Source organism: Sitophilus oryzae, unplaced genomic scaffold, assembly GCF_002938485.1.
Source record: "Sitophilus oryzae breed Bouriz unplaced genomic scaffold, Soryzae_2.0 scaffold_490_pilon_pilon, whole genome shotgun sequence".
Lineage (NCBI taxonomy): Eukaryota > Metazoa > Arthropoda > Insecta > Coleoptera > Curculionidae > Sitophilus > Sitophilus oryzae.
In genome coordinates this window covers 308,556-329,670 of record NW_022147074.1, presented here as the reverse complement: position 1 = coordinate 329,670, position 21,115 = coordinate 308,556, and the positions used below count along the sequence as shown (strand labels likewise).

The following is a 21,115-nucleotide window of genomic DNA, read 5'->3' as shown; positions in this document are numbered from 1 at the left end:
GGATTTTAAATAAAATTAGAACGGCAGCTATACTAATTCTCCATTGCGCTCCACCAAAATTTGTTGATTTGCTCCTTCCTTAATCCATTTATTTCAAATGTACAGACTTATCACTATCTCTCTGACGAATTTCAACAAAACACTATATTGTTCTATAATGGCGAAACGCAGATTTTCTTAAATTTCCTTATGTTTATGTCCAATTGACCTCATAGGTGCGAGGGTTGTCTTTTATATTTTGTATATAATAGAAACGTAGCAGGCCCTGTCAATATCTATTAAATGTCAAAATTAACTGTCATCTTTAGTTAACGCTGAAGTAATATGTTTTTACATTTTTCGAAGGCAGTTGTTTTAACAAGAATGCCTTGCCGAGCTGGTTTCTGTCGATCATCGATCATTTTTCATTGGTATGGAGAACATTATTAATATGAACACAAAGATGAACACAAGTAAAGAAAAAAGTATAGGTAACTTAAATTTCACATCAAACAACATAAACCAACTTAACAAACGTATATTTAATCATATCTCAATTTTTTCAAATGGAACGAGGGTGGCTCATTAGCATATTTGGAAAAAGTATTTTTTTACGAATAATTTGATACCACAAACTTGGTATTTCGAGTCAAATTTTCATTACAAACCGTAAGGTATAATTTCAAATAAACCATATGCAAAAATGTCAAAATTGACATATGATATGTCATTCTATTCAGAATGTCATTTTCTATCGAATAAAGTAAAAAAATACGGAGGGTGCTATTTAAAAATCAAAAGTTGTAGTCATTTCCGATGAAACAGGAAGTGACCAAAAGCAATTAAATACGTCAATCAATCCTAATTTATGTCATATACTAACATACCAAATCTCGTTTTTTTATCTGAAAAAATAAAAAAGTTATATGGGTAAGAAACTTTTGAGACGCACCCGGTATAGAAACTTCAAAATAACTTCAGAAGTAGAAAAGTAAGAGATAGCATCATTACTTATTTAGAAGAGTTTGATTTCGACCGCTAGAAAGTATCAAGTCTTTCGCACGTAACAAAAATATGTTTTTAATTATTATTTTTTAGTGTAAGGAGCTAAGCCCTGCTATTCAATGTGTACTCGGAACATTTATTTAGAGAGGCACTGGATGGCACAGAGGATGGGCTGGTAATAAACGGAGAAATAATAAACAATTTGAGATATGCAGATGATACCGTTCTGTTGGACGATACCGCTGAAGGTCTCCAAAGGTTTATAGATCGTGTGGTGAATACATGCAGCAGATACTGAATGAAGATGAACTGCAAGAAAACTGAGACGTTGATCATTAGCAAGAACTACATCAACAACTTTCAGTTCACTGCTAACAACATCTTCCTCCCAGCGGCCGAGACAGCTGCATACCTGGGCTGCACCCTGACTAAAGACTGGGACCACTCGTGCGAAATTAAACACCGAATCGAAATCGCGAGAGGGACATTTAACAAAATGCGAAATATACTATGCAACCTGTCCCTCAACGTCCGCACTAGAATCAGAATCCTGAGATGCTCTCAACCCCTCTGTATGGAGCAGAGGCATGGACGCTTACCGACGCATCATGCAAGCATGTGGAGGCATTTGAGATGTGGTGCTATCGGCACATGCTTAGGATTTCGTGGGTGCATCGCGTGCCAAATGAGACAGTACTACACCGCATCAACAAGGACTTGGAGTTTCTGGTGAATGTCAAACGCAGAAAACTGGAATACTTCGGACACATCATGCGGAACGAGAAATACCGCCTACTCCAACTCGTACTGCAGGGGTAAATAGAAGGCAGAAGATCAGCGGGACGCAGACGAATATCGTGGCTGCGAAATTTACGAACATTGACGTCAACAGCTTTGTTCAGAACGGCAGTGAACAAAGTAATATGGACCAATGTGATAGCCAACGTCCAAAGAGGATAGGCACTTTAAGAAGAAGAATTAAGTCCCGGTTCTGAACCCTAATATGCAAAATATAAAAGACAACCCTGATAATAATATTAAATTTTCGTATTTTTCCCAACCGGATAAACGTCGATGAGGAGCTAAAAATATCCAGATATTAAAGGAAATGATTTGATACGACTTAACGCACAAACACACATATGTTATTCTAAATTAAGCTTCATTGATCCGATGGCGTAACACAATGCGTGGGCGTGCTTTGACCGACAGCACACAGCACGCAGAGCGAAGAAAAAAAAACTAAACGCGATTAGTGATTTTTCTCGACGAATTGGCAGCTTATAATGAGATTTTAATTTACTGTTTGGCTGTGTAGTATGAGGGAATTAAAGTCCAACTTGTTGGCAGCAGGTTGGACTCTTTAATTCTTTTTTAATTAATTTAAGCGCATGTATACGCAGAAACGGAATAATTATTTTTCGATGTTTGTAATTGTAATCTGGTATTAACCTAAATCCAATCAAAACCTGAACGAATTGGTGTAGGTGGAATAATGATTTTTAATGAGAGATTTAAACAGAACTCTACGATATAATCGTACATTAAATATAATTAAGTAGAACATTAAATCCTAATTTGATTTGGACCTTGCTTTGTTTATCAAATTTTGTTTGACAATGACAACTAATAATTGAGTCAACTGAGACACAATGGTCAAACACGCGTCCAATGTTAGAAATAAAGTGTTTTGGTGTATTTTGATGTAGTAGTGTTTTCTTTTGCTGTGTTTTCACTAAGTATTTTTAGCTGTACTTAGTGTAAAGCCTCATTCATAACCTCGAAATTAATGGTTTCAATAATTAGCGTAGAAGTTTGTTCCTCTTAAGCATTAAGAACTTAAATTTAAATTCAAATTCAGTGGTAGTAATTTTCAAATAGTAGAAAATGGTTAACAAAATTTTAATTAATAAACTAAATAATGAACGTTTTGCATCCGGCAACCAATAATGCACGTGTGTGTATTATTGTTTGCCGGATAAGGACTAATAACCATGACAAGGACTACAATGACGTCACAAAGCAAGGAGTTTTCGCATGCACCTGGCAGACACGTTTGGCTGAATGAGCAGTCCTATTAGGTTAACTGTTCTTGGGATACAACTGACTACTGCAAGTTGTTACTAGGATATTCTGTTAATTTTAATTGTATTTTTAGCAAAACAAAACACTAATTCACCACAATACACCAAAACACTTTACTTTTGCACTGGAGGTACGTTTCGTTAACCATGCTAGCATCATCAGTAGAAGATGAAAACTGTTTTAATCATAGTGCAAAAGTAAAGTGCTGTTGTAAAACCAAAGGTTCGAACCCTCAACTGTAGTGTATTTTTTAGACATTGTGAATGATTGTAAATTCTTAAGTATGAAGTATAATTGAAACTACTAATTTATTCCACTAATTCGAGAATTATTTTTTTGTGAATCAATTTCTTAATGAAGCTTTAGTGTTCAAATTCACGTATCAATAGTATTCTTTCGATCAGACTATGCTACAATGTCTGGTATATTTTCCTTATAAAATGATTGTGGCCACTAAGTCTACGAATAAAATCCCCCACCTACATTTCTGTGGACACCAGTGAATATGTGCTTATACCTTTACATATTTCTGAATGATATAACTTTTTTTTTGTCATACGCTCCCAAAAACAGCTATTTTACGGACTCATTTCAGTCCGTAAAATGTTTCTTTTTCGGCCTAGGCCGTAAAGGTCGTCATGGCAACCTTTATGGACTAAAATGTCTAAATTGTTGATGAATTTGTGTGATTTTGTGACAAATTTCGAATGACATGTCAAAATGCGATGAAATAAACAAACTCGTTACTAAGATATGAATTTATAAGCCAACTTTTTCAAACATTATAATTTCAAATATGGAAAATTTGCAAATATGCGTTCTAAAAAACTGTAAAAAGCGTATGACAAAAAATAGTGTATGTAACACGTACCTAAATTATGTTTTTTAGGACTCATCTACTATTTCGGACTCGGCTAACGCCTCGTCCGCAAACAGTAATGATTCGTCCTAAAAAACATCATTTTAGGTACTAGTTACATAAATAGCTATTATTTAATTTCTACACTTTTTTATACCATTAAATAAATCATTAGATTATTTTTTTTTATATTAGAATTACAAATTATTCCACATTAATATTTATTAAATTACCTTGCATAAATATATTCAGTATTTATACATTGATATAAATAAAAGTAATGTCAGTTGGTGTAATTTCAAAAAGAAATATTTTCAAAAGACTCGCATGATTTTGTAAGATTTTGATACATCTGTCATTGGAAGATACAGAATATCTATTTTCTCTATTCATATTTTTTGTAAGTTGCACCATATAAAATTTAAAACAAAATAGCAAATAAAAATAAAAGCAAATAGAAATATAACTTCAATATCCATGACCTGAATTGTGGGTGTTTCATTCAGTCAATATACTGGTTAAAATCACGGGGTATTTCAAAAGAAAACAGACGCATTTTTAGTGACTTAATGATAAGTTCATTGGCTGATTAATTCCGAGATTTCTTTCTAAATAAATTCCAGTGTTCCAACGGTTTATTTCTGGAATTTAACTGGCTTTAGTCAGTCAAATATAATACTCAACGTAAGGATTTAATGAAATTGTTCATTGTAGAAAGGATTGAATTAAAAAATAGCGTTATTTTCCTAATTTTCAATTATTAAGAATTTATGAAATTCAATTATTTTAAATTTATAATTTAACATGTTAACATTTGTTTAAACTTCATAAATAGTTCATTTAAATTTGGAGCAAGAAAATACATTTTAATTGCATTATTTCGTCTTTTATTATTTTTATGCAGCCTAGGAACCTGCAACGATAACGAACTGGAAGAAATTTCTCAGACCTTTCGACCGAGAAAAATCAAAGATTTTCCGATTTTCCTTGATTTCAGTAAGAACAATCTTCGGATCGTCACGGGGGTTTTAACAGGACACTGTCTCCTCAATAAACACCTCAGTAGATTGAAGCTCAGAAATAACGGCAAATGCAGATTCTGTGGGGAAAATGGGGAAACACCAGAACACCTCATCACTGATATAATATCTGACAGATAACATTTGATTATCAAACTGTCGATCGAAACAATCGATTACTTTCACAAAACGGTTATTGAGAAATGAAATTAGAATAAAATTGTAGAAAACACAAATTCTTATATTTATTACCATTATAAAATAATTCCAAATTCCGAAATTAACTGACCTAAAATTCCTCTTAATAAAAAATCGTGATTTTGCCATATCTTTTATATCTTTTTTTGTGGTTTCGGTAGTTTTTCATTATCGTTTACATATAAAACACAAATTAATGGTTCCAATTAGAGATTACAGTTCCAAGAAGCAGGTTTATAGTCGTATTTTCCTTTTTTCGAAACGATTGTTTTTTATGCGATTGAGTTTGTTTTATTTTTTATTTAATTAGCGCTTTTATAATAAAAAAATACGGAATCATAAATTTTTATGTTCGAAAAGTGCCGTGACAAATGTAACAAGCGCCAATAAAAATTACGTTTTAAAGATTTTCAGTGGGTTCTAGAAACAGTACTCACGATTTTATACTCAATTTCCAATAAAATTAATTTTAGTACTTACATTTTCAATTCATTTATAGGCCCGCAAATAACATATATGTATATGTATTAATAAATACACAGGGATGCATAATCTGCTGTACTACAGAATATAAATTAGTCTGTCACTGTTCTAAACTATGCATTCATATCACTGTCAGAACAGTTAACTTCACTCTATGAAACACACTGGCTATTTGATTACTTACCATCAAATGTGAGTCAACTAAAGTCTATCTAAAGAAAAGAGAAAGTAAAAAGAGACTATCTAAAGAAGAAAACATTCGACCAATGTGTACTACCACCATCATAACCTATGCATGTGAAACCTGGACCCTTAAAACGGACATCATAAGGAAACTGCAGGTCGTACAACGTTCAATGGAACGACATATGCTGGGAATAACCAAGAGAGACCGTAAAAGAATAGAGTGGATACGACAAAAGACCCAGGTTATAAATGTCGTCCATAGAGTCAAATCCCTGAAATGGGCAGGACACCTGGCAAGAAGAACGGATAATAGATGGACCACAAAAATTACAGCGTGGTACCCACGAGGAATTAAGGGACCTAGAAGAAGACCGAACTTGAGTGGGACCAAGATATTAGGAAATTAGCAGGGATAACTTGGGCCCGCATGACCAACAATAGACAACAATGGGTTCAACTACCAAGAGAGTATGTAAAGGAAGCTACACCATAATCGGAAATGGTTGAATAAGCTGAAAATGATGATGAGGATGATGTGAGTCAACATAAGTAATACATCTACTTAAAATATTTTATCGCGAATTTCCGACTTCAACACATTCAACAACAAAATCATCAACACATCGCCACACCTTGTTCCCTGCCGTCATCGTACTGAAATCTATCGAGAGCCAGGAAAAAAAGCAGGAATATCCTGCCAACGAGTTTCCCAGAAATGCTGTTTATTTTCAGAGCGGGCTGAGGAAAATAAATGAAAGTTTGGCGAAATTGTTTGCCACCTGTGGACTGTGTGTGAAAATAACTCGGCCGTTTGCGATCGATGAATTTCAATGAACGAAGATAGAAGATCGTATATACAATCGCGTGTGTCAAAAATAAATTATTTAAATCTATCATATGTAGCTATATATTACACAGCTTGGGAGTATTAAGGTACATCTTATATTAGACTAGCTTTATGAGGTGGCTATTGTGTGAGAGCCTCATCTGATCTCTTTTCTAATAACTTGGAAACTAAACTAGAAGACTATAATTGGTCTCTAGGGAACTGACTTGAGAGTGCCTTTAGAACTACAATGCATTGCCATTTCCGTTGTCTGGAAAGGTACAGCTTGCGCTTATAGAGTCAGTATATTCGGAAGACATTGTTGTTAATACTCTAACATATATAAATTAGAACTTAATATGTACAAAGTTTCATTAAAATCTGTTTAGTAAAACTAGTTTAAAAATAATTTCCAAATTTTAAAACTGACAGCTTAGATATGAGCACTGATATTAATTTGAAGCTTCTAAAAATAGATTTGTGTTTTTATCAGTTTCTAGAAATTCCTAGAGATTCCTACAAATAAACCCAGCGATGAAAACCTTTCCATTTTCTTTTTTGTTCATTTCGTTTCATTCAAAATGCCAGCCACATTATCTATGCATATTTTTGTTTTTCGTTGTTTTTTCTTACATCATTGTGCTTTAGGGAATATGATTATTTCATTCCTTTTAGTAACCAAATATATAAAGAAAATACTCAGAAATTCTTGTAGCATTTCAAACAATGGATCTTACACAGTCTGTTTTGTAATTTTGTGGAAATGATAAGTACTTAAGTCAATATCTATACGTTGTCTTACTGCCATTTTGTTGACATTGTATAAAGTATACATTTTTGTCATTAACATTAATTAGTACGGTCGAAAATACACCTTTAAACTGCCACAAGAGAAAATAAATATGCCAACAATTTGTGTAGGCGTATTTGCTCAGGCTGGTGTCATTTTTCGGAAAAGTTAAATATCAATTATTTTTCATTATCCCAGGAAATAATATTTTCCTCAATTTCCTATTCCCATAAAATATCAATACTATTTTTTTATTTTTATTTTACTTCCTGTGTAATGATTATTTATTATACATAACTTTCCCTATGAAGAATTTCCGGAATTTGGTAATCTGCATACATCTAAAAACGCCTATTGTTATCTAAATTCGAAAAATCACATTCCTAGATTTGAAGAGAGTTTGAGTTCATTAAATTTTTGACAGAAAACGGAACCATCAGTAAATCACAGACGGTTTCTTTTTCGTGGCGCCAATGTCAATGTTTCTCTCTCTTCTTTACTGGAGATATTATTGAGAACAATATGTTTCAACATAAAGCCATATAATCACGAATATATTTTGGTTAAATGATGGTTATTTATATATTTGAGAGTTGTAAATAGAAATAGATCAAATTATGAATCAAATTTACTGTTATATGTACATATATTAGAGGCATGTTTGTATAAATTTCAATTAAAAACTTAATGTTACCATAAATGTCCAACAAAATGACGCCTTGTGGAATTTGTTTACTTCTATACACTATAAAATAATCAAAATAATCTTATTCCTTGCTCAATAACGTACTGAAACATATGTCGAAAATAGTTATGTATTTATAAATAAAGCTGTAAAATAGTAGGTTGGTTCATAAGTAGATGATAGAGATGTTCATTTATTACCATACGATTGAAAAAAAAACGTCGTCAAAGACGGCTGGGAAATGAGAATCGATATTAATTTTGGCGAGGTCAAGCCCTAGACGTCCTTTACTTGGTCCCCCGTAATCTTCTTTATTTTTTTATAGTGCTTACTGCCAGTTGGCCTTAAGATGTTGGTAATTTATTTTTATATTGAGTAAAAATGATTTTCAGTTTTGTAGTTTAATATTCGAGAAAACATATTTTTTGGAAATAGATTTCTATCTGGAAACGCAGATAAATCTGTTGCCTAATATTTCGAATATACCTATATCATCTAAATAAGCCAAAACCATTGTTTTTTTTTAAGTAAAAGTCAGCATTAATGGAACACAGACGGTAGGTAAACTCATAATATTCCAAATCTTAACTACAGAATTCAAACAATGAAATTAAAACTAGTAAGTACCATAAGAATTTCATATGGTAAAGGTCTTTTCCAAAATGTTTTTCCTCCTAAGATTATTAAAAGAAAATCTAGACATTCCTAAAACTATGGCATATAAATTGGTAATAAAAGCCCCATATGGAAAATGCTTTATCAAAAACATATCGCAATTAGTTTCTGTTGAAATAACACGACCATTCGTACTCAACATATCAAAATTAGCAAAAAAATATGATATTTTTTAAGCAAATATCACCCACCATTAATACAACAGAGAAGTTTTAAATGTTGTTTGCAGATCTAGAAACAATGAAATAAAAATTGATAAAAAGAATGTCATAGGGAAGCAGATATTCCTTCCAAAACACTACAAAATTCCTCCTTTAACGATTTTCAAAAGAATAAGCTACATTCTAAAAACAATGAGATTTAAATTGGTCATGAAACCCATATGGAGTTTATTTTCTCAAAAACCCTGCTAAATTCTTTACTTCCATCAAAATAACACATCCATTACTAACCAACACATCGAAACAAACAAATCCCGTCGATTTTTTCGAAACAAACGCCACCATTAATAGAAACACAGACGGGTGTCGTGTTCGATGGCGCCAGCAAAGGATCGCATCTTTCTCGTCTCAAACGCGCAAACAATTAAATCAAACGATACTCACCGTCCAGTACAGGCTCCGTAACGTACATCCCGATCACTTTCGCATACTTTTCCGCCGTTTTTCCAACAAATTTTCTCTCTCCAATCACAATTGACGTTTGGCTAGCGCGCACACCAGTTCGCGACGCACCGACTTACCCGCTACGAACAAGGTCCAACACTGAGGAGTGAGGCGAGCGAGACTACTCGAAATCTCGTTTTCTTGGCTGCGAGAGATGTTGGCCAGGCGGTCGGACAGCCTTGCTAGCTCGCCTCTTCGCGTAGTCAGGTATAAAGAAAAAGGTTCTTTGGCTGCGCGGGGAAGTTTTAGCGTATGTGGTGGTATAGCGTGGGTCGGACTTAACGGTGGATACTGTAGGCGAAGATTGAACTTTCTACATATTCTATAAGCAGCGTTTTTCAAAAAAGTAGAGAATAATAAGGAAATGTCAAAGACAAATATAGTATCAATGAATGGAATTACGGAATTAAGAAGACAGGAAATAAACTCGAGTAATTTCAGGATTTGACGTCAATAGAAATTGACCTGAAATCCAAGAAGGCAATAGAGAAAGAGAGATATATCCTCTATTATAGATTCGGGACAACACCGGTATCAGGTCTAAGGAGAGACCAAGTTAAAGAGGTGGAGAAATTGGAGACCTCCAGCCTCCATCTCACGGGTACGGGTAGACGAGCTCCTCGACTGTGAAAGGCACGGAGGGTGAAACCCCAACCATGGAAGAGTGTATACCATCGTAGGAGGTAGATGTCCACTCCTCGGAGAAAGAACATTGTTGTCAGAGGATGATGGGGAATACTCTCTCCCCTGCAACAGGAAAATACCCATGTATGATGAGTTATAGACTGTATGATGAGTTGTATCTCAAGAAAGGGGGACACAATAGTACTTTAAGGTAGCAGTGATTAACCCCACTCACACTCATTCTGCATTCTACATTCTAAAAGAAGACAGGAAATGAAAATAAAACGATTTGAGGAACTTCTTTCTTGGGATTTTTGGAACTTGTAACTCCACTGTTGGTTAGTAATAGAAGTAGATTATTATGAGGTAGCTTTTGACATTCTGACCTATTGTGGTCCTTTGATCTTTAAACTATATTATCCGATCATATCCTTTTAAAAAAAATCAAGTATCTCAGAAACTGAACCTTCCTGAAATGACTCTTCGCTGATAGCTTACTCTGGCCAAATACGAAATCTCTAGATCAGAAAAAAATCAGACGGTCCACTGGAGAAACAGACAGGGACCCAGACATAGCAAGTACTTTATCCGAGGACTTAATTCTAAAACTACAAAGAAACTGCTAATAATCAGCAGGAATAGAAGAAGAAGAAGAAGAAGAGGGATTTTGTATGAGCCGCGTAAGCTGTTGAGCCATTTAGCGGCATCAACCAAATAGACTGCAGTTTACTAACATCTAGAAAGTAAGCCAGATCACCATTCAAACCAAGTGATTGTCTTAAGTTAATGAAGATGGGGCATTCTATGAGGAGATCATCTCCTGCTAATTGGTTGCCACAATGAGAGCAGTTAAAAAGGGGGTCACCTTTTAAAAGAAACGTTTGCGAATGGCCAAATTTGAACGCATTCCGTATTACTTCTTTTTTTCTAGATATAGACAGAACTACAGAAGCTTGGAAGAACTAAGGTTTACATTTATACAGTTTATTTGGGTCTCCAGTTGCTTTCCACTCTGCTTGAATACCACTTTTAATTAATTATAGTCATTCGCCGCAGTCGTAGCCATCTTATGCGCAGTCTTATTACACAGATCTCTTGACAAGCCTGTTGGCTGTCAAGTGCGACCTGACCAATATCAACCTGTATCAAGGAACTATTTCCCGTAGACACGGCGATAAATATGCTGAAACAGCGGGGCACATAGTATGTCACTGCAAGTGAGAGTTTTGGATACTCTGGATAGGGTATCTAACTTGTTGATAGTCTCAAACCGACATACTATTATAATATCTGTCCTTCAACTCGTCATGCTTCAATTATTTCACTATACACTGCTTTATTTTAACTACTGAAAGTACAACTTGTACTTCGCCCACACGAATGTGTAAGCTACAAAAGTTGCGGTATATAAAAGAAAATGTGTAAAATGTACCCTATTGACAGTGCAAATAACAGACTAAAACTGTCAATGAACGACAATCAATCATGAACAGCAGTAAAAAGCAAAATGGAGCCATGAAGTTACTCGAAATTGCTATTTTTTAAAATACTGTTATAAAAAGTAAAATCTATTTTTACAATTAGAGAACGAAACCAACTTGGAAGGAATGCTATCACGGTATTAAATGGGATACTGTGGGACACAAGCATAAACGACAGGAACAAAACACTAATATATAATACCATCATCAAGAGTATAACCACGTACAGCTGTGAAGTGTGGCCAATTAAGGAAACAACAAAACGAATGCTGGAAGCTACAGAGATGGATTTTTGGAAAAGATCAGCAGGCAAATCAAGACTCGAACGAATAACTAATGAACGCATAAGAGAGATTATGGAACTTAAACATACAATAGTGGACGAGATAAAGAACAGTCAACTCATATGGTACGGGCATGTCCAAAGAATGGCAGAAATAAGAATTCCAAAGCAAATTTTAAACTGGAAACCTGCAGGAAGAAGAAAACCGGGTAGACCGAGAAGAATTTGACAGGAAGGGATTGACACGTTTATGGAGGAAAGATCTCTCGGAGACGGTGCATGGAGAGACCGACAGGCATGGAGAGATGGCATCGGAAGACGTAGAACGTTTTAAACCTATTAATATTATATAAAATCTATTTGTGATATATAAGTTCTAAGCCCCGTGAACTTGTGAAAAACTGATGACATAAGAAGAAGAAAATTTAAATTTTTTCGTCATAAAGTATAATCCGTAACTCTATATACGCACTCAACGAAAATTGCTTAGACCTCTACGTAGCTCGCGTGCATCCTCAATACGTGCGTAATACGCTCTAACACTCATTACCTAATATACTAATAAACACTAAAGAATCGGTAAATAGCATTATGTCCATTACACAGAGCGGCAACAAAAATAACGTACCGTTAAATATAGGGCGGCCAGGCAAAAACTTCAGATTTCGGTCTGGCGCCTGGGAGTACGCCCGAGTCTGCGTCATTAGTACCGAGTGTTCAAAATTAATTGGTTTGAGGGACTGGGTTTGAATCAGAACGGACCATTTTTCTAAGCTGCTTATTATAAATCCTAATGTAAAATTTTAACAGACCATCTTTTAGGGTATTGTATAACAAAGAGGTACTTCTATTGGAGATGTTTAGAAAAAATCCTTTAAGTACCTACGTGATTATGTTGGTGAGAAAATAAGTTTTAATTTATATGTGGAACATATCTTATTCAATGCTATTAATGAGTAAAGAGGAAATAATATTTTTTTCTGTATCAGAATAGACCATTTTTCTTAGCTGCTTTAGGGTACTATATAACAAAGAGGTACTTTCATTGGAGATGTTTAGAAAAAATCCTTTAAGTACCTATATGATTAAGTTAGTGAGAAAATCATTTTTATTTTATATGCGGAACATAATTTTTCCAAGTTGTTAATGAGTGAAAAAGAAGTACCTAATATATTTTTTGGTAATAATCATTAAGAAGATATTAAAAAACTCAATAATCATTTTGTCTAGACAGAAAATTTTATTAATACTAAATTTGTCATTACCATTAACCTACTATTTTCTCAAAGGAAAAAATGTAAAAACAATTAATTGAAAACTGTATATCAATGGATAGAAAATATGCTATAATTTGTACAAAATAAGCTAGCAAAATACATAACATTCCTGTAGTAAGAATTCCATTAATAATTGAAATAGTTTACATGCCAACCAAAGAATTTGTAATTATGAAATATAATTGCTAACTATATCAATAAATAATAAAGATATTTTAAAGAAATTTCATTTCAAGACAGAGTTTACAGAGACAGTTATAGTGGATATTTTTTTTATTTCACCAGTATTCGATTATTTATGTTTAATTATAATAATATTTATGCAGTTTTCTGATTAAGCTTCTATAAGATATTTGAGATTAGCAAAATTATACAGCATTATGTTTAATTTAATTGACTGATATTTTTATTTCCTTTTAGAGAAATCTTTAGAATTTTCTTACAAAAATCTGCCTATAATTAAACATTCAGTCTGCTTTGGAAAAATAAATTCTCGCAAAAAATTTTCTCTCAAAAATTATGAGATGTGGCGTTTTGACAAGAGACAAAAAATATAGTAAATACTAGAGGGACCACTTTACGAAAAGGAAATCTGTCGTTGGTGGAGTTGGAAAATATTTATACTAAACTTTACATTAAGGGTGTGGGTAGTTTTCACTCTTCCCGTACTTTTTTTGATTTTTGTGAAAGCCAAATGTTAAAGCACTTAGGAAAACAGAGACACCCAAAATCTTATTCAAATCGGAATAACGGTTCTTAAAATATCTGAAAAAATGTGTTTATTTTTTTAAAGTTTGATGCCCTCCACCGGGCAAACGAAGCACTTTTCTATAGAGGTAAATCGTGTCTAATGAACTAATTTTGATTCCAAAAATACGTAGTAGTTCTATGTTCACGGAATATTCGGACACCGTGTATATCTGGTTCAAAAATTTTCATATAAATTAATTTTCTACTAGTAATTAGTATTTCGTTTGAAAGCAGTGACATAAATTCTAATTCGCTTGTAAAACAACGTAAAACTACGACAACGCGACATAAATTTCAATTAACCCGCTCTGAAAAATTGCCGAATTAATCAACAAAGATGCGTGCCATTGTTGTAATTTACGTTTGGCAAATAAATGTAAAGAGACGATTTCTGGGAACTGCGTTACGTAAACATCGTTAAAGTGGGTTTTTATGATAATCTGTTTCGTAGGAAGTTGGATGATATCCCATTCAAAACGGTGAAAAAATGTCAGAACGCCACGCGTAAAAGATAGCTGAGATAAGTGTTACTCGGAACATAAAGTTTATTTTTGTTTTAAATTTGTTTAAAATATAAAAAAATAAACATATATTTCTTTAAATCCAAACATTCCGTTTTCAGACACTCTGTATACATAAATCATTATCGATTTTTAAAATGTATATACTCAAACTAGTGAGAGGGATATCGGACAACGATAGGTGTTAGGTAATAGCTTTTAGACTACCGTTCAAGACGGTTTGATGTTATTTTGGTTTGTAAGTTTTGGTTATTGTGACGAAGAATGTATTTAAAGGTAAAGTAAATGTTTCCTCATTATTTAAATCGTGTTAACTAAAGCAAATATTTTATTTTCCTGTTGTAATATTCTGTGCTAAAGTTTTTCCTTGTTTATTTCATCTGAGAATTATATAACGTGTGTAAGTATTTGGATTCGATTTATGCTGTGAATAATTTCAGTTTAAAAATTATATTTGCATTGAATTCTATTTTCGGAATTTTCCCTTGAACCTTCAGATTCTACTTAGGAAACTTCAACAGTATCTACAGACTGCATTTTCCGAATTCTTGGAACTGCATCCATTTTTGTCAAAATAATTCCACTAAATGCTTTATTCCAAACAATTTCAACGGCAGTATATTTGTAGTCGTTGATTTATGAAACTTTTGTTTGAAAACTAAGTAGGCATTATTTAGTTTTGGTTGATTTGGGATTAAACATTTTAACTGACGCGTGCATACGATAAATTATTTTCAGAATTTTCACGAATGCATTAACTCATCAACATACAATAACGTTATAAAGAGGAAAAAAATCCCGTTTTTGCGTATTAAAAGGTGTATGCTTGCATGTTGATTGTTATTGCGTGTGTTCCTATCAATTTTTTAGCCATAAAAACAAAAATTAACTAAAGCACGATTTAATTGTTTCGTTTTTTAAATAAAATAAGATCCTTTAGCTCACGACGTTTGATTTTTTAAGCTGGTTCGTGAGCACACGTAATCTGTGCACTTGCAGCTCGCGATTAGCATTTTTTTTAATAGTCTATTACGCTGTACTCTGTACTGTTAGGTTAGGTTAGGTTAGGGGTAAATATACCGGGTGAAAATGGAAGTCACCGAAAACAATTGAATACGTCAATCAATCCTAATTTATGTCGTATACTAACATACCAAATCTCGTTTTTTAACTGAAAAAATAAAAAAGTTATAGGCGGTGAGCCACTTTTGAGACACATCCGGTATATTATATTTCAGAAATCTGCCTAAGGCTTAGCCCGATCCTGTCGTGTTAAGCCACACCCAAAATTCCAAACACACGTGCTTTGATTAAGGCTTGATTAAGGTTTGCAGAGCTTCAGCATTTGCCATAAAATAGCGAGCAATTTGTTACAAAACCATATAATAGCTATTTATGTAACTAGTACCTAAAATGATGTTTTTTAGGACGAATCATTACTGTTTGCGGACGAGGCGTTAGCCGAGTCCGAAATAGTAGATGAGTCCTAAAAAACATAATTTAGGTACGTGTTACATACACTATTTTTTGTCATACGCTTTTTACAGTTTTTTAGAACGCATATTTGCAAATTTTCCATATTTGAAATTATAATGTTTGAAAAAGTTGGCTTATAAATTCATATCTTAGTAACGAGTTTGTTTATTTCATCGCATTTTGACATGTCATTCGAAATTTGTCACAAAATCACACAAATTCATCAACAATTTTAAAATGTTCCAAAATCCCGAACATATTGCTAATAAGGCCAAAGAAATCGTGTTGGATTTACTTCCTGTGAAGTCTCGTGCCATTTACCAGAAAGAATATGATGTTTTTAATGAATGGAAAGACAAAATGGCGTATTCGTTGTAAATGAAGATGTATTGCTAAATTATTTCCACGAAAAGTAAGTACCTAGGTACTTACTTTAAACAAATAACTTAGCTTTTGATATTGTTAGTATTTAATAATTTAATTATAAATATATGTATAATTTTATGTGATTTTGTGACAAATTTCGAATGACAAAATAAAACAACCAAATAACGAATTTAGACATTTTAGTCCATAAAGGTTGCCATGACGACCTTTACGGCCTAGGCCGAAAAAGAAACATTTTACGGACTGAAATGAGTCCGTAAAATAGCTGTTTTTGGGAGCGTATGACAAAAATTATATTATGTCACTGTAATAGAACATAAAACTTTTTAAATGATGTCTTTATTTTCGAGAAAATTTAGTCCAAACATAAGGAATATTTTGTTGATGAAAATCTTAAAAATAAAGAAGTTGTCTAAAAATGTGCTACAATACGGATATAGTATAATCCTGTATCTTTAATTTCTCTCTCCATTTGTGTAAAAATACCCAGCCAGTTTTACATGAAACGTTAAATGCCGAACGCTTATTTTGCTACTTTTTCAGACTAGTAAAATGGACTCTTAAGGTTGTGCAGCGCCAGAAAAAGACGCTCTAAAAGGTACTGAGTTACTGAATAATTTTACCAAATGTGTTTTTTATCAATGAATTTAACTAGAACAATAAATTAATTTCCGTACAACGTTGTAGCGGATCTAACAATCGACGTCGTCGTAAGCGTGTTCCTCGAATCCCGCTGTTGCCGATTTGCATACGCAAACGACCTTGCTTTTATCGGAATGCAACGCGGCAATTCAGTCGCCGATTGATTATCTAACACAATGTGTTGCACTTTTCCCAGGCCCAATTCGCTTTTAATTCAACGCGGTTTCAATTCCGCTATAGGTCGAATAAAATATCAAATGTCGATGCGTTTGCAAGGCCGCTCTATCGACACTGAAAGGAATTCCGTATTTTAAACATTTAATTCGAACTAGCCTACAAAACTGCCCGGGTATATCGCTACTAAAATACAGATTTAAAAAAATCAATAGGCACTTAAGTATTTTTTTTCGAAAATTCAGCTGTGTAGAATCCAAATGGAAGCCAGTTGGTCAGTGGCTTGTTATTAGTAACACAAATTTGCTTAACCAACAAAAAAGGAAGTTCGTCAAAGAATGCCTAGAGAAGCTGAACAAATTAGGCAAAGAAAATAAAGTTTTCCCTACTCGGGGTACCAACCCACCAAGAGATAGAAGGTAATGAGAAAGTAAACGATCTAGCTAGAAAAGGAGCAAACACTCCACTAACTGGGCCAGAACCGTTCTGCTGCTTAAGTGGAAACCAATTCAAAGCGCAACTCAAGAACCTGGAATAGGAATCATGCAATGGTTTAAGACGCTTTAAGAAGAAGTTTCTTAGGACTTACGACCGAGAAAAATCAAAGATTTTCCTTCATTCAAGAAAGAAGAATCTTCGGATTGCCACGGGGTTTTTAATAGGACACTGTCTCCTCAATGAACACCTCAGTAGATTGAAGCTAAGAAACAACGGTCAATGCAGATTCTGTAGGGGAAATGGGGAAACACCAGAACACCTCATCACTGAGTGCGCCGAGACGACAACCATTCGTGTCATAAACTTTGGTACTACTGATATCGGAGATGGAGAACTACTCTCTGTAAAACCATTTCATCTACTGGCTTTTGTCAAATCCCTGAGACAGTATGATGCATTAGAACTCAAGAAAGGGACACACAATAGATCTATAATGTTGCGGTATCATCTTCTTCCTTCCATACAATCTACATCTATTTACTACCAACAAAAAAGCTTAACGCTTTACGGAGTATATTTGCCACATAGTCAGTCAAAAATAACTAAATTTAAAATATCTAAATGTAGTAACTACTACTACTTCAGTATATTGAACCATTGAAGTTCTGATAAATTGACAATTACTACTTGATGACAGTTATACCCAATGCGGTAACTCTAAAAAGCTTAAAATTTCTGTATATTATGAAACAATACATGTTTTAATATTTCATTGGATTACAAAAACACTTTCTTTATTTTTCTGAATTTTAGGTACTCTTGGTTTTTTCATTATATAGTTTTTGCATTGTTAAAGTTTACATTGTGGGCTGTGTCCTCTGAATGTTGACAAATTTTAGATTTACGAAAATCTAATTTTTTTAAACTCGATGTTTTTTAATTCGAACATTTAAAAATATAGATGTTTCACAAATATAAAATTTATCACATTTGCAACGTCTTTTGTATATTTTACTTTTTGTTTGTTCTGTCTTGGTCAAAATGGATCTAAGTGTATTTTTGTTTTGAATTTTTTTGTTTGGATTCTGTGCATTAGATATCGATGCAGTAGCAAAAATACTGATGCTTTTTTCAAGATTTTTCTATAAAACTTATTTAATTTTAAACAATTTTCAAAGGTCCCTTTTATGACGTAGTTAAACTATTTTTTACTAGTTTTCTCAAATTAAGAATTATTTAAAAATATAGCTTCTAATCTGTGACTGAATTATATTGTTCTTTTTATAATGCCGGCTAGGGAAGTATAAAACACTGTTAATAATGTTAAATGCCAACCAACTATTACTTTGAGTTATTTACTATCGCCTTGTTATGTAAAAAAATCCGTAACAAATCGAACAGGTAGAATAGCGGAATCAGGTTGGTGGAAAATGTTATGGGGGCATACCATATGGCTGAAAAAGAACGATTATAAATGATCTTTATAAGTTAAATGTACGAAAGAAAGTTATTTTTATTAACCAGAATAACGATATTTAATAGCAAGTTTATGAATTTATAAAAAAAATTTAATTTACTATTTTGGTTACTATCGTTTTTATGGATGAAAAAATAGTTGGCAAAAACATGCAATAACAAACAACTTGTCACATGTACACCTTTATAATACGCAAAAACGAGACCTTTTTTCTCTTTATAACGTTATTGTATGTTGATGAGTTAGTGCAATCTCCATTCGTGGAAAATTCTGAAAATAATTTATCGTATGCACGAGTCAGTTAAAATGTTTAATCGCAAATCAGCCGAAGCTAAATAATGCCTCGTTTTCAAACAAAAGTTTCATTAATCACCGACTACATATATACTGATGTTGAAATTGTTTGAAATAAGACAGTTAGTGGAATTATTTTGACCAAAATGCATGCTATTCCATGCATTATTATTAAATAATTAATTAAAATAATTTTTCTTAAAAAAAATTAAGGTATTTCGCGACCGAAACAGAAATCTAAAAAATATAAAAGTATTTTCTATATCATCATCATTTTCAGCTTATTCAACCATTTCCAATTATGGTGTAGCCTCCCTCACATATTTAGATACTCTCTTTGTAGTTGAGCCCATTGTTGTCTATAGTTGGCTATGCGGGCCCAAGTTATCTCTACTAATTTTCTAATATTATGGTCCAATCTCAGGTTTGATCTTCTAGGTCTCTTGGGCACCCTGCTGTATTTTTTTGGTCCATCTGTTGTCCGTCCTTCTTGCCCAGGTTTCCTCCCCAATGTGATTTGATTCTGTGGATGACATCTATTATCTGGGTCTTTTATTGTATCCACTCTATTCTTATAGGGTCTTTTTTGATTATTCCCAGCATATTTCGTTCCATTGAGCGTTGTGCGACTTGCAGTTTCCATATAATGTCCGTTTTAAGTGTCCAGGTTTCGCATGCATAGGTCATGACTAGTAATACACACTAGTCTAGTCTAAAGTAACATTCTAAATTTGAATATGATTGAGTTGCTTCCATTCTGCTAACTTTTTTTTTCACAATAAGGGGCCATCCTCTGCCGGAAACACTGCGACCTGTGAGGCCTGTTGTGTTTGTCCCCTTTCTATATCTGCACCCATTCTCCTATCCCTGTGCCCTGCGCTAACTTATGCAGGTCCTTGATAGGATGGGAGCATAGTTCCTCCGGTTCTAGCCTGGCTTTCCCAAATAAAGAGTGTCGCTTGCGATCCAGAGCCTCGCAGTGACATATTATGTGCTCCGCTGTTTCAGGATCTTTATCGCAGAGTCTTAGCAGAGTCTTGCAGCAAAGACTTACTTGATACAGGTTGAGCTTGTTCAGGTAACACTTGACAGCCATATTTCCTGTCAAGAGGCCTGTTGTAATCCGCAATTTATTCCTGCTAAGCATTAGCAGTTCTTTTGCGGTTTTAGAGCTAGGTCCTTGGATAAAAGCGTTGCTGTGCCTGTGCCCCTGTCTGTTTCTCCATTGGACATTCTGCTTTTCCCTGATCCAGGGTTTTAGTGCACTACGGGCCATACATTTGGGTATTCCCAGTACTGGCTCTGGACCAAGATAAGATGCCGATGATCCTTCCCTAGCTACCTCATCGGCTTTTTCGTTGCCTTGGATGCCGCTGTGGCCCGGCACCCAGAATAATTTAATTCTGTTTCTTCGAGCCAGAGCTTCCAGTTCACCTAGGCATTCCCAGACGAGTTTCGACGATACCTTTGGGCTCATAAGCGCCCCAAGTGCCGCCTGACTGTCTGAGCATATATTGATGAGCTTATCTGAATAAGCTCTTCTATTGTTTTCTCTCGCACAGAGTAGAATGGCGAAAAGATAAACTTACCCTTAGTCTTTCCCCAAATAATCTAGCTCATGTTCCTTCAGCGGTCTTTGACCCGTCTCTATACCAGGTCCATCCTAAAGGAATGTTATATCTGTCCTCGATCCATTTTGTTCACCTCGAATGGTTTGTGGTAGTGATAAAGAGGGGTCATTTGGTCCGATCTCATTTGGAGTAGAGGTCCCCCGATAGGATTTCCCATCTTTGAGTGTCCTGTTTCTGTCCTATTTCCCAGAGACAAGACACTTTG

The 21,115-nt window shown here is 34.1% G+C and overlaps 1 protein-coding gene and 1 long non-coding RNA gene across 6 annotated transcripts in view; one reads left to right on the top strand and one right to left on the bottom strand.

Moving 5' to 3' along the window:
* Window positions 1–21,115, bottom strand: part of LOC115886483 (bone morphogenetic protein receptor type-1B) — a 233,300-nt gene that overhangs the window by 14,692 nt on the left and 197,493 nt on the right. Inside the window, exon 1 of one of the 5 annotated variants that reach the window (XM_030905656.1) lies at window positions 9,396–9,580. The exons of the other annotated variants lie outside the window; for them this stretch is intronic. Within the exon in view, the coding sequence (XP_030761516.1) occupies window positions 9,396–9,423 (28 nt within the window). The 5' untranslated portion in view covers window positions 9,424–9,580. Of the gene's footprint in view, window positions 1–9,395; window positions 9,581–21,115 lie in introns of those variants that run through there. 5 annotated transcript variants of the gene reach the window in all.
* LOC115886485 overlaps window positions 1–21,115 on the top strand; it is a 57,364-nt gene that overhangs the window by 17,386 nt on the left and 18,863 nt on the right. The window lies entirely within an intron of this gene.